This window comes from Scyliorhinus torazame, chromosome 4 (assembly GCF_047496885.1).
Source record: "Scyliorhinus torazame isolate Kashiwa2021f chromosome 4, sScyTor2.1, whole genome shotgun sequence".
Lineage (NCBI taxonomy): Eukaryota > Metazoa > Chordata > Chondrichthyes > Carcharhiniformes > Scyliorhinidae > Scyliorhinus > Scyliorhinus torazame.
The window spans coordinates 154,685,646-154,698,939 of record NC_092710.1 but is presented as its reverse complement, the minus strand read 5'-3'; the positions used below and the strand labels follow the sequence as shown (position 1 = coordinate 154,698,939).

The window sequence follows — 13,294 nt, the reverse complement described above, 5'->3', positions numbered from 1 at the left end:
GGACCATCGATGTGGTGCTCTCGGACCATCGATGTGGTGCTCTCGGACCATCGATGTGGTGCTCTCGGACCATCGATGTGGCGCTCTCGGACCATCGATGTGGCGCTCTCGGACCATCGATGTGGTGCTCTCGGACCATCGATGTGGCGCTCTCGGACCATCGATGTGGTGCTCTCGGACCATCGATGTGGTGCTCTCGGACCATCGATGTGGCGCTCTCGGACCATCGATGTGGTGCTCTCGGACCATCGATGTGGCGCTCTCGGACCATCGATGTGGCGCTCTCGGACCATCGATGTGGCGCTCTCGGACCATCGATGTGGCGCTCTCGGACCATCGATGTGGCGCTCTCGGACCATCGATGTGGCGCTCTCGGACCATCGATGTGGTGCTCTCGGACCATCATGATAAGATTGTCTGCCTGGATGCAGAGATTCTGTCTGAAGAGTGTAAAGCATTGAAGGCCAAGGTGGGTGATCTGGAGAATCATTCCAGATGGCAAAATGTAAGAGTCGATGGGCTACCGGAGGGTATAGAGGACTCAAACTCTACGGACTATATGTTTAAGGTGTTTGGAAAGTTGGTGGGGGTGGAGGATTTGCTGTTACCTGCTGAATTGGACCGGGCCCATCGGTCGCTGAGGCAAAAGCCTAGATCTGTAGAACTGGGCAGCACGTTGGCGCAATGGGTTAGCACTGCAGCCTCACGGCGCCGTGGTCCCAGGTTCAATCCCGGCTCTGAGACATTGGCCGTGTGGAGTTTGCACATTCTCCCCGTGTTTGCGTGGGTTTCGCCCCCACAACCCAAAGATGTGCAGGGTAGGTGGATTGACCATGCTAAATTGCCCCTTAATTGGAAAAAATGAATTGGGTACACTAAATCTTTTTTTTTTTTTTAAATAGAATCTGTAGAACTATCACAGACGATCACATCAGGACATCAGGTTTCACAGATATCAGGACAAGGAATAGACCTGAGGTGGGCGAAAAACCATCGAGACTGTAGATAGGAAGGCCACGTCATCAGGAAATGTCAAGACATTGGGCCAGAGCTGGCGAGAAGGCGTTCGGCATCCAATAAGGCCAAGGCCATGCTGTACAAGAGCAATGCGAGATTTGGTGGGGTGTACCCACTCGTCTTCGGGTGACTTTCAAGGAGAAAGATTATTACTTGAACTAGAGGATGAGAATGAGTTTGTCAGGAAACATAGACTAAGGGTGAACTAAAGGACTAAGAAGTTAGATGTTCGGTCACTGTTAGGTTAATCCGTATTTGTATTTATTGTGGAAATTTTGTACAGTGAGGGAGGGCATGGGCTGGTTACGGGGCTTTGTTGGTGGGTATTTTTGCTGGGTTAAGTTGGGGTTCATATATTGTACTGTTGTAGAGTTTTGTGGAAAGGGGGATTGGGTATTTATTTTCCTCTTTTGTTCTGTTTTAAAGTTTGGTATGGGTGGGAGGGGCTAATTGTTGGTATATTGTTTAGTTAGTTAGTTAATGGGAGCAGAGCAGGGGATATCTGCAGCTTGTTACCTTTGGGGTGGTTTTTTAAGGTTATGAACTTGGGATTTGTTGTTTCGGCTTGGTTTGGCTTTAGGGGGGGTGCGGGGTTTGTTAGACCACAAGACAGAGGAGCAGAATTAGGCCATTCGGCTCATCTAGTCTGCTTTGCCACTCAATCATGGCTGATACGTTTCTCATCCCCATTCTCCCCATCACCCCTGATCCCCTTATCAATCAAGAACCTATCTATTTCTGTCTTAAACACACTCAGTGATTTGGCCTCCACAGCCTCTCCGGCAATGAGTTCCACAGATTCACCACCCTCTGACTGAAGAAATTCCTCCTCATCTCTGTTTTAAAGGATTGTCCCTTCAGTCTGAGGCTGTGGCCTCAGTCTCTAGTTTTTCTTACTATTGGAAATATCCTCTCCACATCCGCTCTATCCAGGCCTCTCAGTATCCTCTAAGTTTCAATAAGATCCTTCCTCATCCTTCTAAACCCCAATGAGTACAGACCCAGAGTCCTCAACCGCTCCTCATACGTCAAGCTCTTCATCCCAGAGATCATTCTTGTGAACCTCCTCTGGACCCTTTCCGAGGCCAGAACATCCTTCTTTAGGGGGCCCAAACTTTCTCAGAATACTCCAAATGGGGTCTGACCAAAGCCTTGTACAGCCTCAGAAATACATATTATTTACATATTTACATAGAATTTACAGTGCAGAAGGAGGCTATTCGGCCCATCAAGTCTGCACCGGCTCTTGGAAAGAGCATCCTACCCAAGGTCCACACCTCCACCCTATCCCCATAACCCAGTAACCCCACCTAATCCCCATAACCCAGTAACCCCACCTAACCCCCATAACCCAGTAACCCCACCCAACACTAAAGGCAATTTTGGACTAAGGGCAATTTAGCATGGCCAATCCACCTAACCTGCTCATCTTTGGACTGTGGGAGGAAACCGGAGCACCCGGAGGAAACCCACGCAGACACAGGGAGAACGTGCAGACTCCGCACAGACAGTGACCCAAGCCGGGAATCGAACCTGGGACCCTGGAGTTGTGAAGCAATTGTGCTATCCACAATGCTACCATGCTGCCCTGTGCTACATCCTGCTCTTGTACTCTAGCCTTTGTGACATGAATGCTAACATTGCATTTGCCTTCCTAACTGCTGACTGAACCTGCACGTTAACCTTAAAAGATTCTTAAGAACGGCATGATGGCACAGTGGTTAGCACCGCTGCCTCACGGCGCTGAGGACCCAGGTTCCATCCTGGCCTGGGTCACTGTCCGTCTGGAATTTGCACATTCTCCCCATGGATGTCACCCCCACAACCAAAAAGGATGTGCAGAGTAGGTGGATTTGCCTTGCTAAATTGCCCCTTAATTGGGGAGAAAAAAATTGGGTACTCTAAATTTATTTTTAAAAACCTTATAAGAATCTTCAATTAGGACTCCTAAGTCCCTTTGTGCTTGTGATTTCCTGAGCTTTTTTCTATTTAGAAAATAGTCTATGCCTCCAATCTTCCTACCAAAATGCACAACCTCACACTTTTCCACATTGTATTCCATCTGTCACTTCTTTGTCCACTCTCCTAGCTTGTCCTAGTCCTTCAGCAGCCTTCCTGCTTCCTCAATACTACCTGTCCCTCTGAATATCTTTGTGTATCATCTGCAAACTTAGCAACAGTACGCTCAGTTCCTCCTTCCAGATCATTAATGTATATTGTGAAAATTTGTGGTCCCAGCACCGCCCCCTGAGGCACACCACTAGTCACCGACTGCCATCCTGAAAAGATCCCTTTATCCCCACTCTCTGCCTTCTGTCAGTCAGCCAATCCTCTATCCATGCCAGGTTCTTACCCTTAACACCATGGGCTCTTAACTTATTTAACAGTCTCCTATGCGGCACCTTGTCAAAGGCCTTCTGGAAATCTAAATAAATCACGTCCACTGGTTCTCCTTTATCTAACTTCCTTGTTACCTCCTCAAAAAACTTGAACAGATTTGTCAGACATGACCTCCCCTTGAAGTGGCTCTGCTGACTCAGTCCTATTTGACCATGCACTTCCACGTATTCCGCAATTTCATCTTTAATGGATTCTAAAATCTTACCAATGTCCAAAGTCAGGCTAACTGGCCTATAATTTCCCGTCTCCTGCCTCCCTCCCTTCTTAAACAGCGATGTTAAATTAGCTACTTTCCACAGTCCTCTGGAACCTTCCCTGCCTCCATGAATAGCCAGCTGTCGTGGTGCATATAGGCACCAACGATATAGGTAAAAAACGGGATGAGGTCCTACAAGCTGAATTTAGGGAGTTAGGAGTTAAACTAAAAAGTAGGACCTCAAAGGTAGTAATCTCAGGATGGCTACCAGTGCCACGTGATAGTCAGAGTAGGAATGACAGGATAGCTAGGATGAATACGTGGCTTGAGAGATGGTGCAAGAGGGAGGGTTTCAAATTCCTGGGACATTGGGACCGGTTCTGGGGGAGGTGGGACCTGTACAAATCGGACGGTCTGCATCTGGGTGGGACCGGAACCAATGTTCTCGGGGGTGTGTTTGCTAGTGCAGTTGGGGAGGGTTTAAACTAATGTGGCAGGGGGATGGGAACCGATGTAGGAAGTCAGTGGGGACAGAAACAAAAGGCAGGAAGGGAGAGTGTGTAAAGCATGACCAGAGAAAGCAGGGCAGTGAGCAAGGAAGGTCTACATTAAACTGCATTTATTTCAATGCAAGGGGCCTGACGGGCAAAGCGGATGAACTCAGGGCATGGACGGGCACATGGGACTGGGATATTATAGCTATGACTGAAACATGGCTAAGGGAGAGGCAGGACTGGCAGCTCAATGTTCCGGGGTACAGATGCTATAGAAAGGATAGAACAGGAGGTAAGAGAGGAGGGGGAGTGGCGTTTTTGATTAGGGAGAACATCACGGCAGTACTTAGAGGGGATATATCCGAGGGTTCGCCCACTGAGTCTCTTTGGGTGGAACTGAAAAATAAGAAGGGAGAGATCACCTTGGTAGGACTGTACTACAGGCCCCCAAATAGTCAGCGGGAAATTGAGGAGCAAATATGTAAGGAGATTACAGATAGCTGCAAGAATAATAGGGTGGTAGTAGTAGGGGACTTTAACTTTCCCAACATTGACTGGGACAGCCATAGCATTAGGGGCTTGGATGGAGGGAAATGTGTTGAGTGTATTCAGGAGGAATTTCTCATTCAGTATGTGGATGGACCGACTAGAGAGGGGGCAAAACTTGACCTCGTCTTGGGAAATAAGGAAGGGCAAGTGACAGAAGTGCTAGTGAGGGATCACTTTGGGACAAGTGACCATAACTCCATTAGTTTTAAGATAGCTATGGAGAATGATAGGTCTTGCCCAAGAGTTAAAATTCTTAATTGGGGTAAGGCCAATTTTGATGGTATCAGACAGGAACTTGCAGAGGTAGATTGGGGGAGACTGTTGGCAGGCAAAGGGACGGCTGGTAAATGGGAGGCTTTTAAAAATGTGTTAACCAGGGTGCAGGGTAAGCACATTCCCTTTAGAGTGAAGGGCAAGGCTGGTAGAAGTAGGGAACCCTGGATGACTCGAGATATTGAGACTCTGGTCAAAAAGAAGAAGGAGGCATATGACGTACATAAGCAACTGGGATCAAGTGGATCCCTTGAAGAGTATAGAGATTGTCGAAATAGGGTTAAGAGGGAAATCAGGAGGGCAAAAAGGGGACATGAAATTGCTTTGGCAAATAATGCAAGGGAGAATCCAAAGAGATTCTACAGATACATAAAGGGGAAAAGAGTAACTAGGGACAGAGTAGGGCCTCTTAAGAATCAACAAGGACATCTATGTGCAGAGCCACAAGAGTTGGGTGAGATCCTGAATGAATATTTCTCATCGGTATTCACGGTGGAGAAAGGCATGGATGTTAGGAAACTAAGGGAAATAAATAGTGATGTCTTGAGAAGTGTGCATATTACAGAGGAGGAGGTGCTGGAAGTCTTAAAGCGCATCAAGGTAGATAAATTCCCGGGACCTGATGAAATGTATCCCAGGATGTTGTGGGAGGCTAGGGAGGAAATTGCGGGTCCCCTAACAGAGATATTTGAATCATCGGCAGCCACAGGTGAGGTGCCTGAAGATTGGAGAGTGGCGAATGTTGTGCCCTTGTTTAAGAAGGGCAGCAGGGAAAAGCCTGGGAACTACAGACCGGTGAGCCTAACGTCTGTAGTAGGTAAGTTGCTAGAAGGTATTCTGAGAGACAGGATCTACAAGCATTTAGAGAGGCAAGGACTGATTCGGGGCAGTCAGCATGGCTTTGTGCGTGGAAAATCATGTCTCAAAAATTTGATTGACTTTTTTGAGGGGGTGACCAAGAAGGTAGATGAGGGCAGCGCAGTAGACGTTGTCTACATGGACTTTAGCAAAGCCTTTGACAAGGTACCACATGGTAGGTTGTTGCAGAAGGTTAAAGCTCACGGGATCCAGGGTGAGGTTGCCAATTGGATTCAAAATTGGCTGGACGACAGAAGGCAAAGGGTGGTTGTAGAGGGTTGTTTTTCAAACTGGAGGCCTGTGACCAGTGGTGTGCCTCAGGGATCGGTGCTGGGTCCACTGTTATTTGTGATTTATATTAATGATTTGGATGAGAATTTAGGAGGCATGGTTAGTAAGTTTGCAGATGACACCAAGATTGGTGGCACAGTGGATAGTGAAGAAGGTTATCTAGGATTGCAACGGGATCTTGATCAATTAGGCCAGTGGGCCAACGAATGGCAGATGGAGTTTAATTTAGATAAATGTGAGGTGATGCATTTTGGCAGATCGAATCAGGCCAGGACCTACTCAGTTAATGGTATGGCGTTGGGGAGAGTTATAGAACAAAGAGATCTAGGGGTACAGGTTCATAGCTCCTTGAAGGTTGAGTCGCAGGTGGACAGGGTGGTGAAGAAGGCATTCGGCATGCTTGGTTTCATTGGTCAGAACACTGAATACAGGAGTTGGGACGTCTTGTTGAAGTTGTACAAGACATTGGTACGGCCACACTTGGAATACTGTATGCAGTTCTGGTCACCCTATTATAGAAAGGATATTATTAAACTGGAAAGAGTGCAGAAAAGATTTACTAGGATGTTGCCGGGACTTGATGGTTTGAGTTATAAGGAGAGGCTGGATAGACTGGGACTTTTTTCCCTGGAGCGTAGGAGGCTTAGGGGTGATCTTATAGAGGTCTATAAAATAATGAGGGGCATAGATAAGGTAGATAGTCAACATCTTTTCCCAAAGGTAGGGGAGTCTAAAACTAGAGGGCATAGGTTTAAGGTGAGAGGGGAGAGATTCAGAAGGGCCCAGAGGGGCAATTTCTTCACTCAGAGGGTAGTGAGTGTCTGGAATGGGCTGCCAGAGGTAGTAGTAGAGGCGGGTACAATTGTGTCTTTTAAAAAGCATTTAGATAGTTACATGGGTAAGATGGGTATAGAGGGTTATGGGCCAAGTGTGGGCAACTGGGACTAGCTTAATGGTAAAAACTGGGCGGCATGGACTGGTTGGGCCGAAGGGCCTGTTTCCATGCTGTAAACTTCTATGATTCTATGATTCATTGATTCCTGAACGATCACTACCAAAGCCTCCACAATCTGCGGAGAAGGTCGGTCGTCTGTTAGCTGAGATGGCAGATGGCCCTCGGGAGATAGTGCAGATCAGGGACTTGGGCGACAGGTGAGTTTCCGCCCCAGCAAAGGTTAATGAGGCGTCTATTGAGAGCTGTATAAGTCAGAGCCCCCAGAGGAGAGATCATCAATGAAACAGTTGTTGGATGGGTTGGCCTTTCTGGAGGAGGTGGAGCAGGAGAGAAGGCAAGAGCTCCAAACCCATGACCATTACCATCTAGAAGGACAAGAGCAGCAGATACCTGGGAACCTCACCACCTGGAGGTTCCACTCCAAGTCACTCACCACCCCGAATTGGAAATATATCGCCATTCCTTCACTGTCACTGGGAGAAAATCCTGGAACTCCCTCCCAATCAGCATAATGGGTCTAAGCTGCACCTGAAGGGCTGCAGCAGTTCAAGAAGGCAACTCATCACCACCTTCTGAAGTGCAACTAGGGAGGGGCAATAAATGTTGGCCTAACCAGTGAGGCCCACATCCCGTAATAGAATAAAACAAAAAAAGTTGGAGGCATTGATAGAGCCGGAGGAGGTCACGAACTGTATTTGTTGAATGCAGGTGGACAAAGCACTGGGTCCAGATGGATTCCCTATCAAACTTTACTAACAATTTGCAGACTAGTTGGTCCCACTTCTGCTGGATATGTTTAATGATTCCATGTCCCAGGGGGGATGTTGCCGGCCACGTTGGTGCAGGTATTGATTTCCTTGATCCGTCGTATTGCCCTATTTCGTTGTTAAACACTGGCGCTAAGTGTTGACAACATGTTTTGAACCCTGCCTTCCGGGGGTGATTTTGGAGGAGCAGACTGGTTTTGTGAAGGGTTGAAAGTTGTCGGCCAACATTCAGCGATTGTTAAACATTGTGCGGTCGCCCTCCTTGGGGCCAGAGCCAGAGGTGGTTATTTCGGTGGAGGTTAGAAAGCAATTGATAGGGTTGAGTGGGAGTACCCCTTTGAAATTCTTGGAAGGTTTGGCTTCAGGCCAAAATTTATATCATGAATTGAACTTTTGTTCAGGGCCCCCACTGTGAGCGGGAGTACTAATACCCTGAGCTTGGGCTATTTTCAACTGAATAAGGGTACAAGGCATGGGTGTCCATTGCCGCTGCTTTTGTTTGCCTTAGCAATTCAGCCATTGCGTTGAGGTCATCCATCAGATGGAGTAGGATAGAGCATGGGGAGGAAGGAACATAGAGTGTCCTTCTATGTTCATAATTTGTTACTATATATCATGGACCCACGCTCCAAAGTGGAGGAGCTGCTTGGAAGTTTTGACTCCTTCTCGGAGTACAAGCTGAATCTTGTAGGGGAGGTGAGCTGGGGTGGTGGCCATTTTGCCCGGCCAGGACTAGCTTCCATGATCTGGGAAACCAGGTGGACCATGATTGGGCCTCGCTCCATAAACTTAACTTTGCTAGCCTGGTGGATGGGGTGAAGGTCGACTTGACTCCAGAGCTGGCTATGAAGAATCATTAAAATGCCAAGCCCCCTCCTGGGATATCCATTGAGTCTTCTAAAAGATGTGAGAAACCCTTTTACTTCTAAGGGAACAAGAGACAGGAAGGGACTTCAAAGGACCAAAACATTGTGAATTTCTTTGCCTGATGAAACAATGACTTCTTGACATAGCAGCCATTTTATGAACTGTATAAAGGAGGCTGTAAGAAGCCATCTTGAAATGCAGGGAGAGAGATAATAGCAGCACACAACTCTCAATGGTAACATGCTGGAACCCCAGGGTTCCCCCAACTCTGAGACACATCATCAATGAGGTTTCAAAATTCTCTTAATTAAATTTCTCTCTGCCACCAGGAGTCAAGGAGGAAAAGGTATTAATTAATCAACTGCAGGAAGAGTCCTGACAATCTTCATGTGATATAACCACAGAACTAGTAAGGAATAAGAAAGCTTCTCTCCTCCAGAACACGCTAGTCCTGCTCAGTCCACAAGAAAAAAAAGCAAACACCGACTATTCAACTGCAGAAGTCATCGCAGTTGTTTAACTGAAACTCAAGCTTCAATCCCTCCACTTCAGAAAGAAGGAATTCAAACAATGGAGCTACAGAGATAGCTCATAGAAACTGATTGGAGCTCTCATCTTTAAATATCTTTTTTCCTTCATCTGTTTTCTGATTTTTGTATCTGCATTTTAAAGAATATCTTTATCACTTTTATTCAAGTAACTTTCAGCAGTAGTTTCAGAATAAATTAACATTTATTTATCTTGTTTAAGAATAAAGCTTCACTGCTGGGTTATTTTTAAATTGAACCAGTGACAAATTAAAATGGGCTACTTATACATACACAGATTATTAACTCATGGACCACTTTAAGATATGATGATATGAGGCGACATGGTGGCACAGTGGTTAGCACTGCTGCCTCACAACGCTGAGGACCTGAGTTCGATCCCAGCCCCGGGTCACTGTCCGTGTGGAGTTTGCACATTCTCCCAGTGTCTGTGTGGGTCTCACCCCCAGAACCCAAAGATGTGCAGGGTAGATGGATTGGCCACACTAATTCAATAGAAAATAACTGGGTACTCTAAAAAAAAAATGTTTTAAAGATATGATGCTTTCATTTTATGTGGGTGTGACACGTGTATGCAAAAGTGCAGATATGGTATTATGTATTAGTTGATGAAATGGCTTTGCTGCAGCCTGTCCCTGTGGTTTGCCCATTTTTGCCTCCATGCAATTTTTGCTAGCCTTTAGGTAGCACATTACTGGGTTACTGAAGATCCCGAATCTCGGGGAAAAGGAGGTGGGGGTTCTGATACTCACAGGCGGGAGTTGTCAGTCTAAGAGAAGAATCTGATCATAGACGGGGAGACTAATGAGTGGCTGGGGAGTATCTTGGCAGGCCAGGAGCAAACACTTCTGTTCCTTCTTGCTGATAAACCTTAAGGACACAAAACTACCTTGCTTTCCTTTATCTAATGGGTTTCCCAAGAACCAGGACACCCAGCCAGTTAGAGTTAAACCTGGAAGACAGGCTAAGTATGAGGCACGCAGCCTCAATATCATATTTAAATGGCCAACCTGCCTCCTGGGATTGGGGGAGTCACTTTTCCCTCCATTCCACTCCCCTTCATTAAAATGGAACTGGGTGTGCAATGTGACATTTAAAATTATAACATGCATCCTAGCCCAAACCACTCATAACATGTGGCTAAAATTACCCCCCAGTATCTCTGAAAGCCCATTTAAAAAATATGTCCTCAAGAAAAGAAAAAAGCAAACTTTTCAAAGCATAAAGACCAGAATAGAAAAGTTTAATAAAACACAGCCTTACCTTTCAGAAAGTGAAATCTTCTCAAAATACTAGATGTGACAAATGAGTCACAGAGATACAGAAGGAGTCCACTGAACGCAAGGCCAGAGGTGTTTATATTTAAAGAATGAGGACGTGAACTCACAAAGCACACGGTAATCTGAAACATTTTAAAAAAGGAGATTATAAATGTCACGACATCCTGAAATCTTTCACTTAATGCTTTTATGTAAAATTACAGATTTAAATAACAAGTTTCAGGTAGGAACAAATATAATCCTGAACACCTCTTTTATCGTCCAACAAAACTGAGTGTGAAATTAGATTTGCCAGCCTGTAGGATCCAGAGTCTGCGCCCAAACGAGTGAGCCTGAGAAATGCTCAGTATTGGATCTTCAGCCTCATTTACAGCAGCTCTCATCACCAGCCACACTTTGGTCTCTTCCACCAATCTACAATACCGTCTCTTCCTAGTCCTCCACGTTGTGTTTTGCCTCTCTTACCTCTTAAAATTGTTTAATAATACCCTGTGTTTCCCAATCATGATATCCTGCTCACTTTCCTCCTTCAGCCTCTGCATTAATCAGATGATTTCAATTCTGCTTTCCTTCGTTCTCCTGAACTATCCTTCTGTACCTAAACTTCATCCTCTATCAAAACTCTCCTACCCAAGTTCAGCCTTGCCATCTCTATTCCCATGGTCTCAACTGTTAACAAGGCCATCTCCCTCTTTATATCCCCACCTCCTATACCTCACCAAGCTCACCTAACCCTGCTTCTTTCTTTTTTTTTAGCCTGGGGATAAATTCTCCACCAAATCCCCAAGAACCTAATTTCACATATTCACCTTCTGCCTATCTTTTTCAACTATACTTCTGTTCCCATCAAATTTTGCAACCATTCCCTTGCCACACCTTTTCTTGCTCTCTCCCATCCCAGTTTTCCACCAACCCTGATATGGCTCCCGCTTCCAGGCCCTCAAGTTCAAGGGGTGCAGACATCAATATTTCCTGTACACAACTGGTTTAGGCATTTATCACCAGATTTTCCTGGACCAGGGATCATGCCAGTGTCCTCCACTACTCCAGGATCACTGTGAAGAGCAAAGGTAACCTTCGGCTTCTTTTCTGCTTTAACAACTGTTAGGTGAATTGGACATTCTGGAATTCTCCTTCTGTGTATTCGAACAGATGCCATAGTGTGGTGACTGGGGGATTTTCACAATAACTTCATTGCACTGTTAAGGTAAGACTACATGTGACACTAATAAAGATTATAATTAGAAACTGTCTCCTTAAGCCCCTCCTTGAGACCCACCTCTTGCTCTCTTTGCTGCTGGAGTGCTCCTCTGGGCCCCACCAAAAAACCCTTGAATAGCCCTGATTAGAACTTTCAAAAGTTACTTATTAATGACAGTTAGTGCATAGATTTTCTAATATTAGCACCATACCTCTTGTCCTAAGTTGAGATAACAATCTACTGACAGCACGGGATGATTGTAGTTCCTCACAGACAATGGAAACAGGTGGTTACTTGTGTGCTGCAGATACTTTTCAAGCAGTAATTGGGCTGGTGCAGCTAAAAATGTATGTTTGCTGTCTGGAGCACAGATATACTGAGACGGGGAAATGGACATTGGCACATCAGGGACCTGAAACAAATACAAATATATTCAGTGTCGTCATCAAAGGACAACCCGCTCGAGTGCTTTTCTTTCACAAGGCTTCTAGACAACATACGTGAAAAAGAACAGTGTGACAGGAATTATATTCTTTGAATGAGATACGAAAATAAGGAATTGGTTTGATACTGATCCAAATTCTGACCGTCAAGCAAGTAATGGGAGTGCGGAAAAACATGAACAGGATTGGCAGCTGCAGTGGGCTAGCTCACTATCTGCATCTGGAACAAAGACATTAAATGGAAGAAAAGTTGTATTAAACTCAAGACATGAATTCTGTTTCTCTTTTCAGACCTGCTGAGTTTGTTCCAGCATTTCCTGTTTTTATTTCAGTTTTCCAGCATTTGCAATAATTTGCTTTTATCTGCATCTGAAACCAGAGCTTCAGTGCAATTCTTACCGAGGGCCCCCTACACATCCCAAAGCTGTAAATTAAGATATGTTTGGATAGACTCCATCTGCTTTCTAGCATCCACAAGTACTGCACAAAACCTATGGGTGTGATGTTCCTTTTATAGTTCTTCAAGATAGTTAAAAGTCGTAGTGTTGACAAAGAACATCAAGCTACGTATTTAAAACAAAGCTAGTTTATTTACACTACTTTAAATGGTTTGTACACTCTAGAAAGTAATAGCTAATCAAACAACAGTATTAAATCTATGGTACAGTAATCTATAACGTCTTTCTAATACAACTAACACGGTCTCAGCCTCTCACTATCCTTCCCCTTTACATTCTCCCAGAATGCTTAGAGACTAAGCCTTTTATAAGGCTACTCAGTGATGCCATCTAGTGTTGAGATACATGAACATCATTTTGTTAACCCTTTCATTATCCTCCGTACATTATACATATCATTACAATGGGGTCCACTTCAGTTTCATCGTGTGGCATGAGAACTGATGTTCTTTTAGCACTGCACACACCTGGATTGGAGGAAGCTAGCCTCATGCTATAATGCAAGTTCATTTTTATATATGATTTATGTTGCTGATACACAATGTATGTATTATGGGGTGTTGGGGAAGAGGAGCAGAATATTCGGCGCCAACTGTCTTTAAAAGGCTCCTGATGACTTCCGGGTGCGGCGATGACCAGCTGAGTCGCACGTTTCGGCAGCTCCCGGTGGAACGGACTTTTGGGCTCTTGATAGGAG

General features: G+C 45.3%; 1 protein-coding gene across 7 annotated transcripts in view; it reads right to left on the bottom strand.

The window, feature by feature from the left end:
• greb1 (growth regulating estrogen receptor binding 1) overlaps positions 1–13,294 on the bottom strand; it is a 563,483-nt gene that overhangs the window by 2,770 nt on the left and 547,419 nt on the right. For all 7 annotated transcript variants that reach the window (XM_072498796.1, XM_072498792.1, XM_072498791.1 and 4 more), the window contains 2 exons: positions 11,908–12,108; positions 10,479–10,617 (listed from right to left, as the gene is read on the bottom strand). In XM_072498796.1, coding sequence (XP_072354897.1) covers positions 10,479–10,617; positions 11,908–12,108 — 340 coding nt within the window. The remainder of the gene's footprint in view (positions 1–10,478; positions 10,618–11,907; positions 12,109–13,294) is intronic.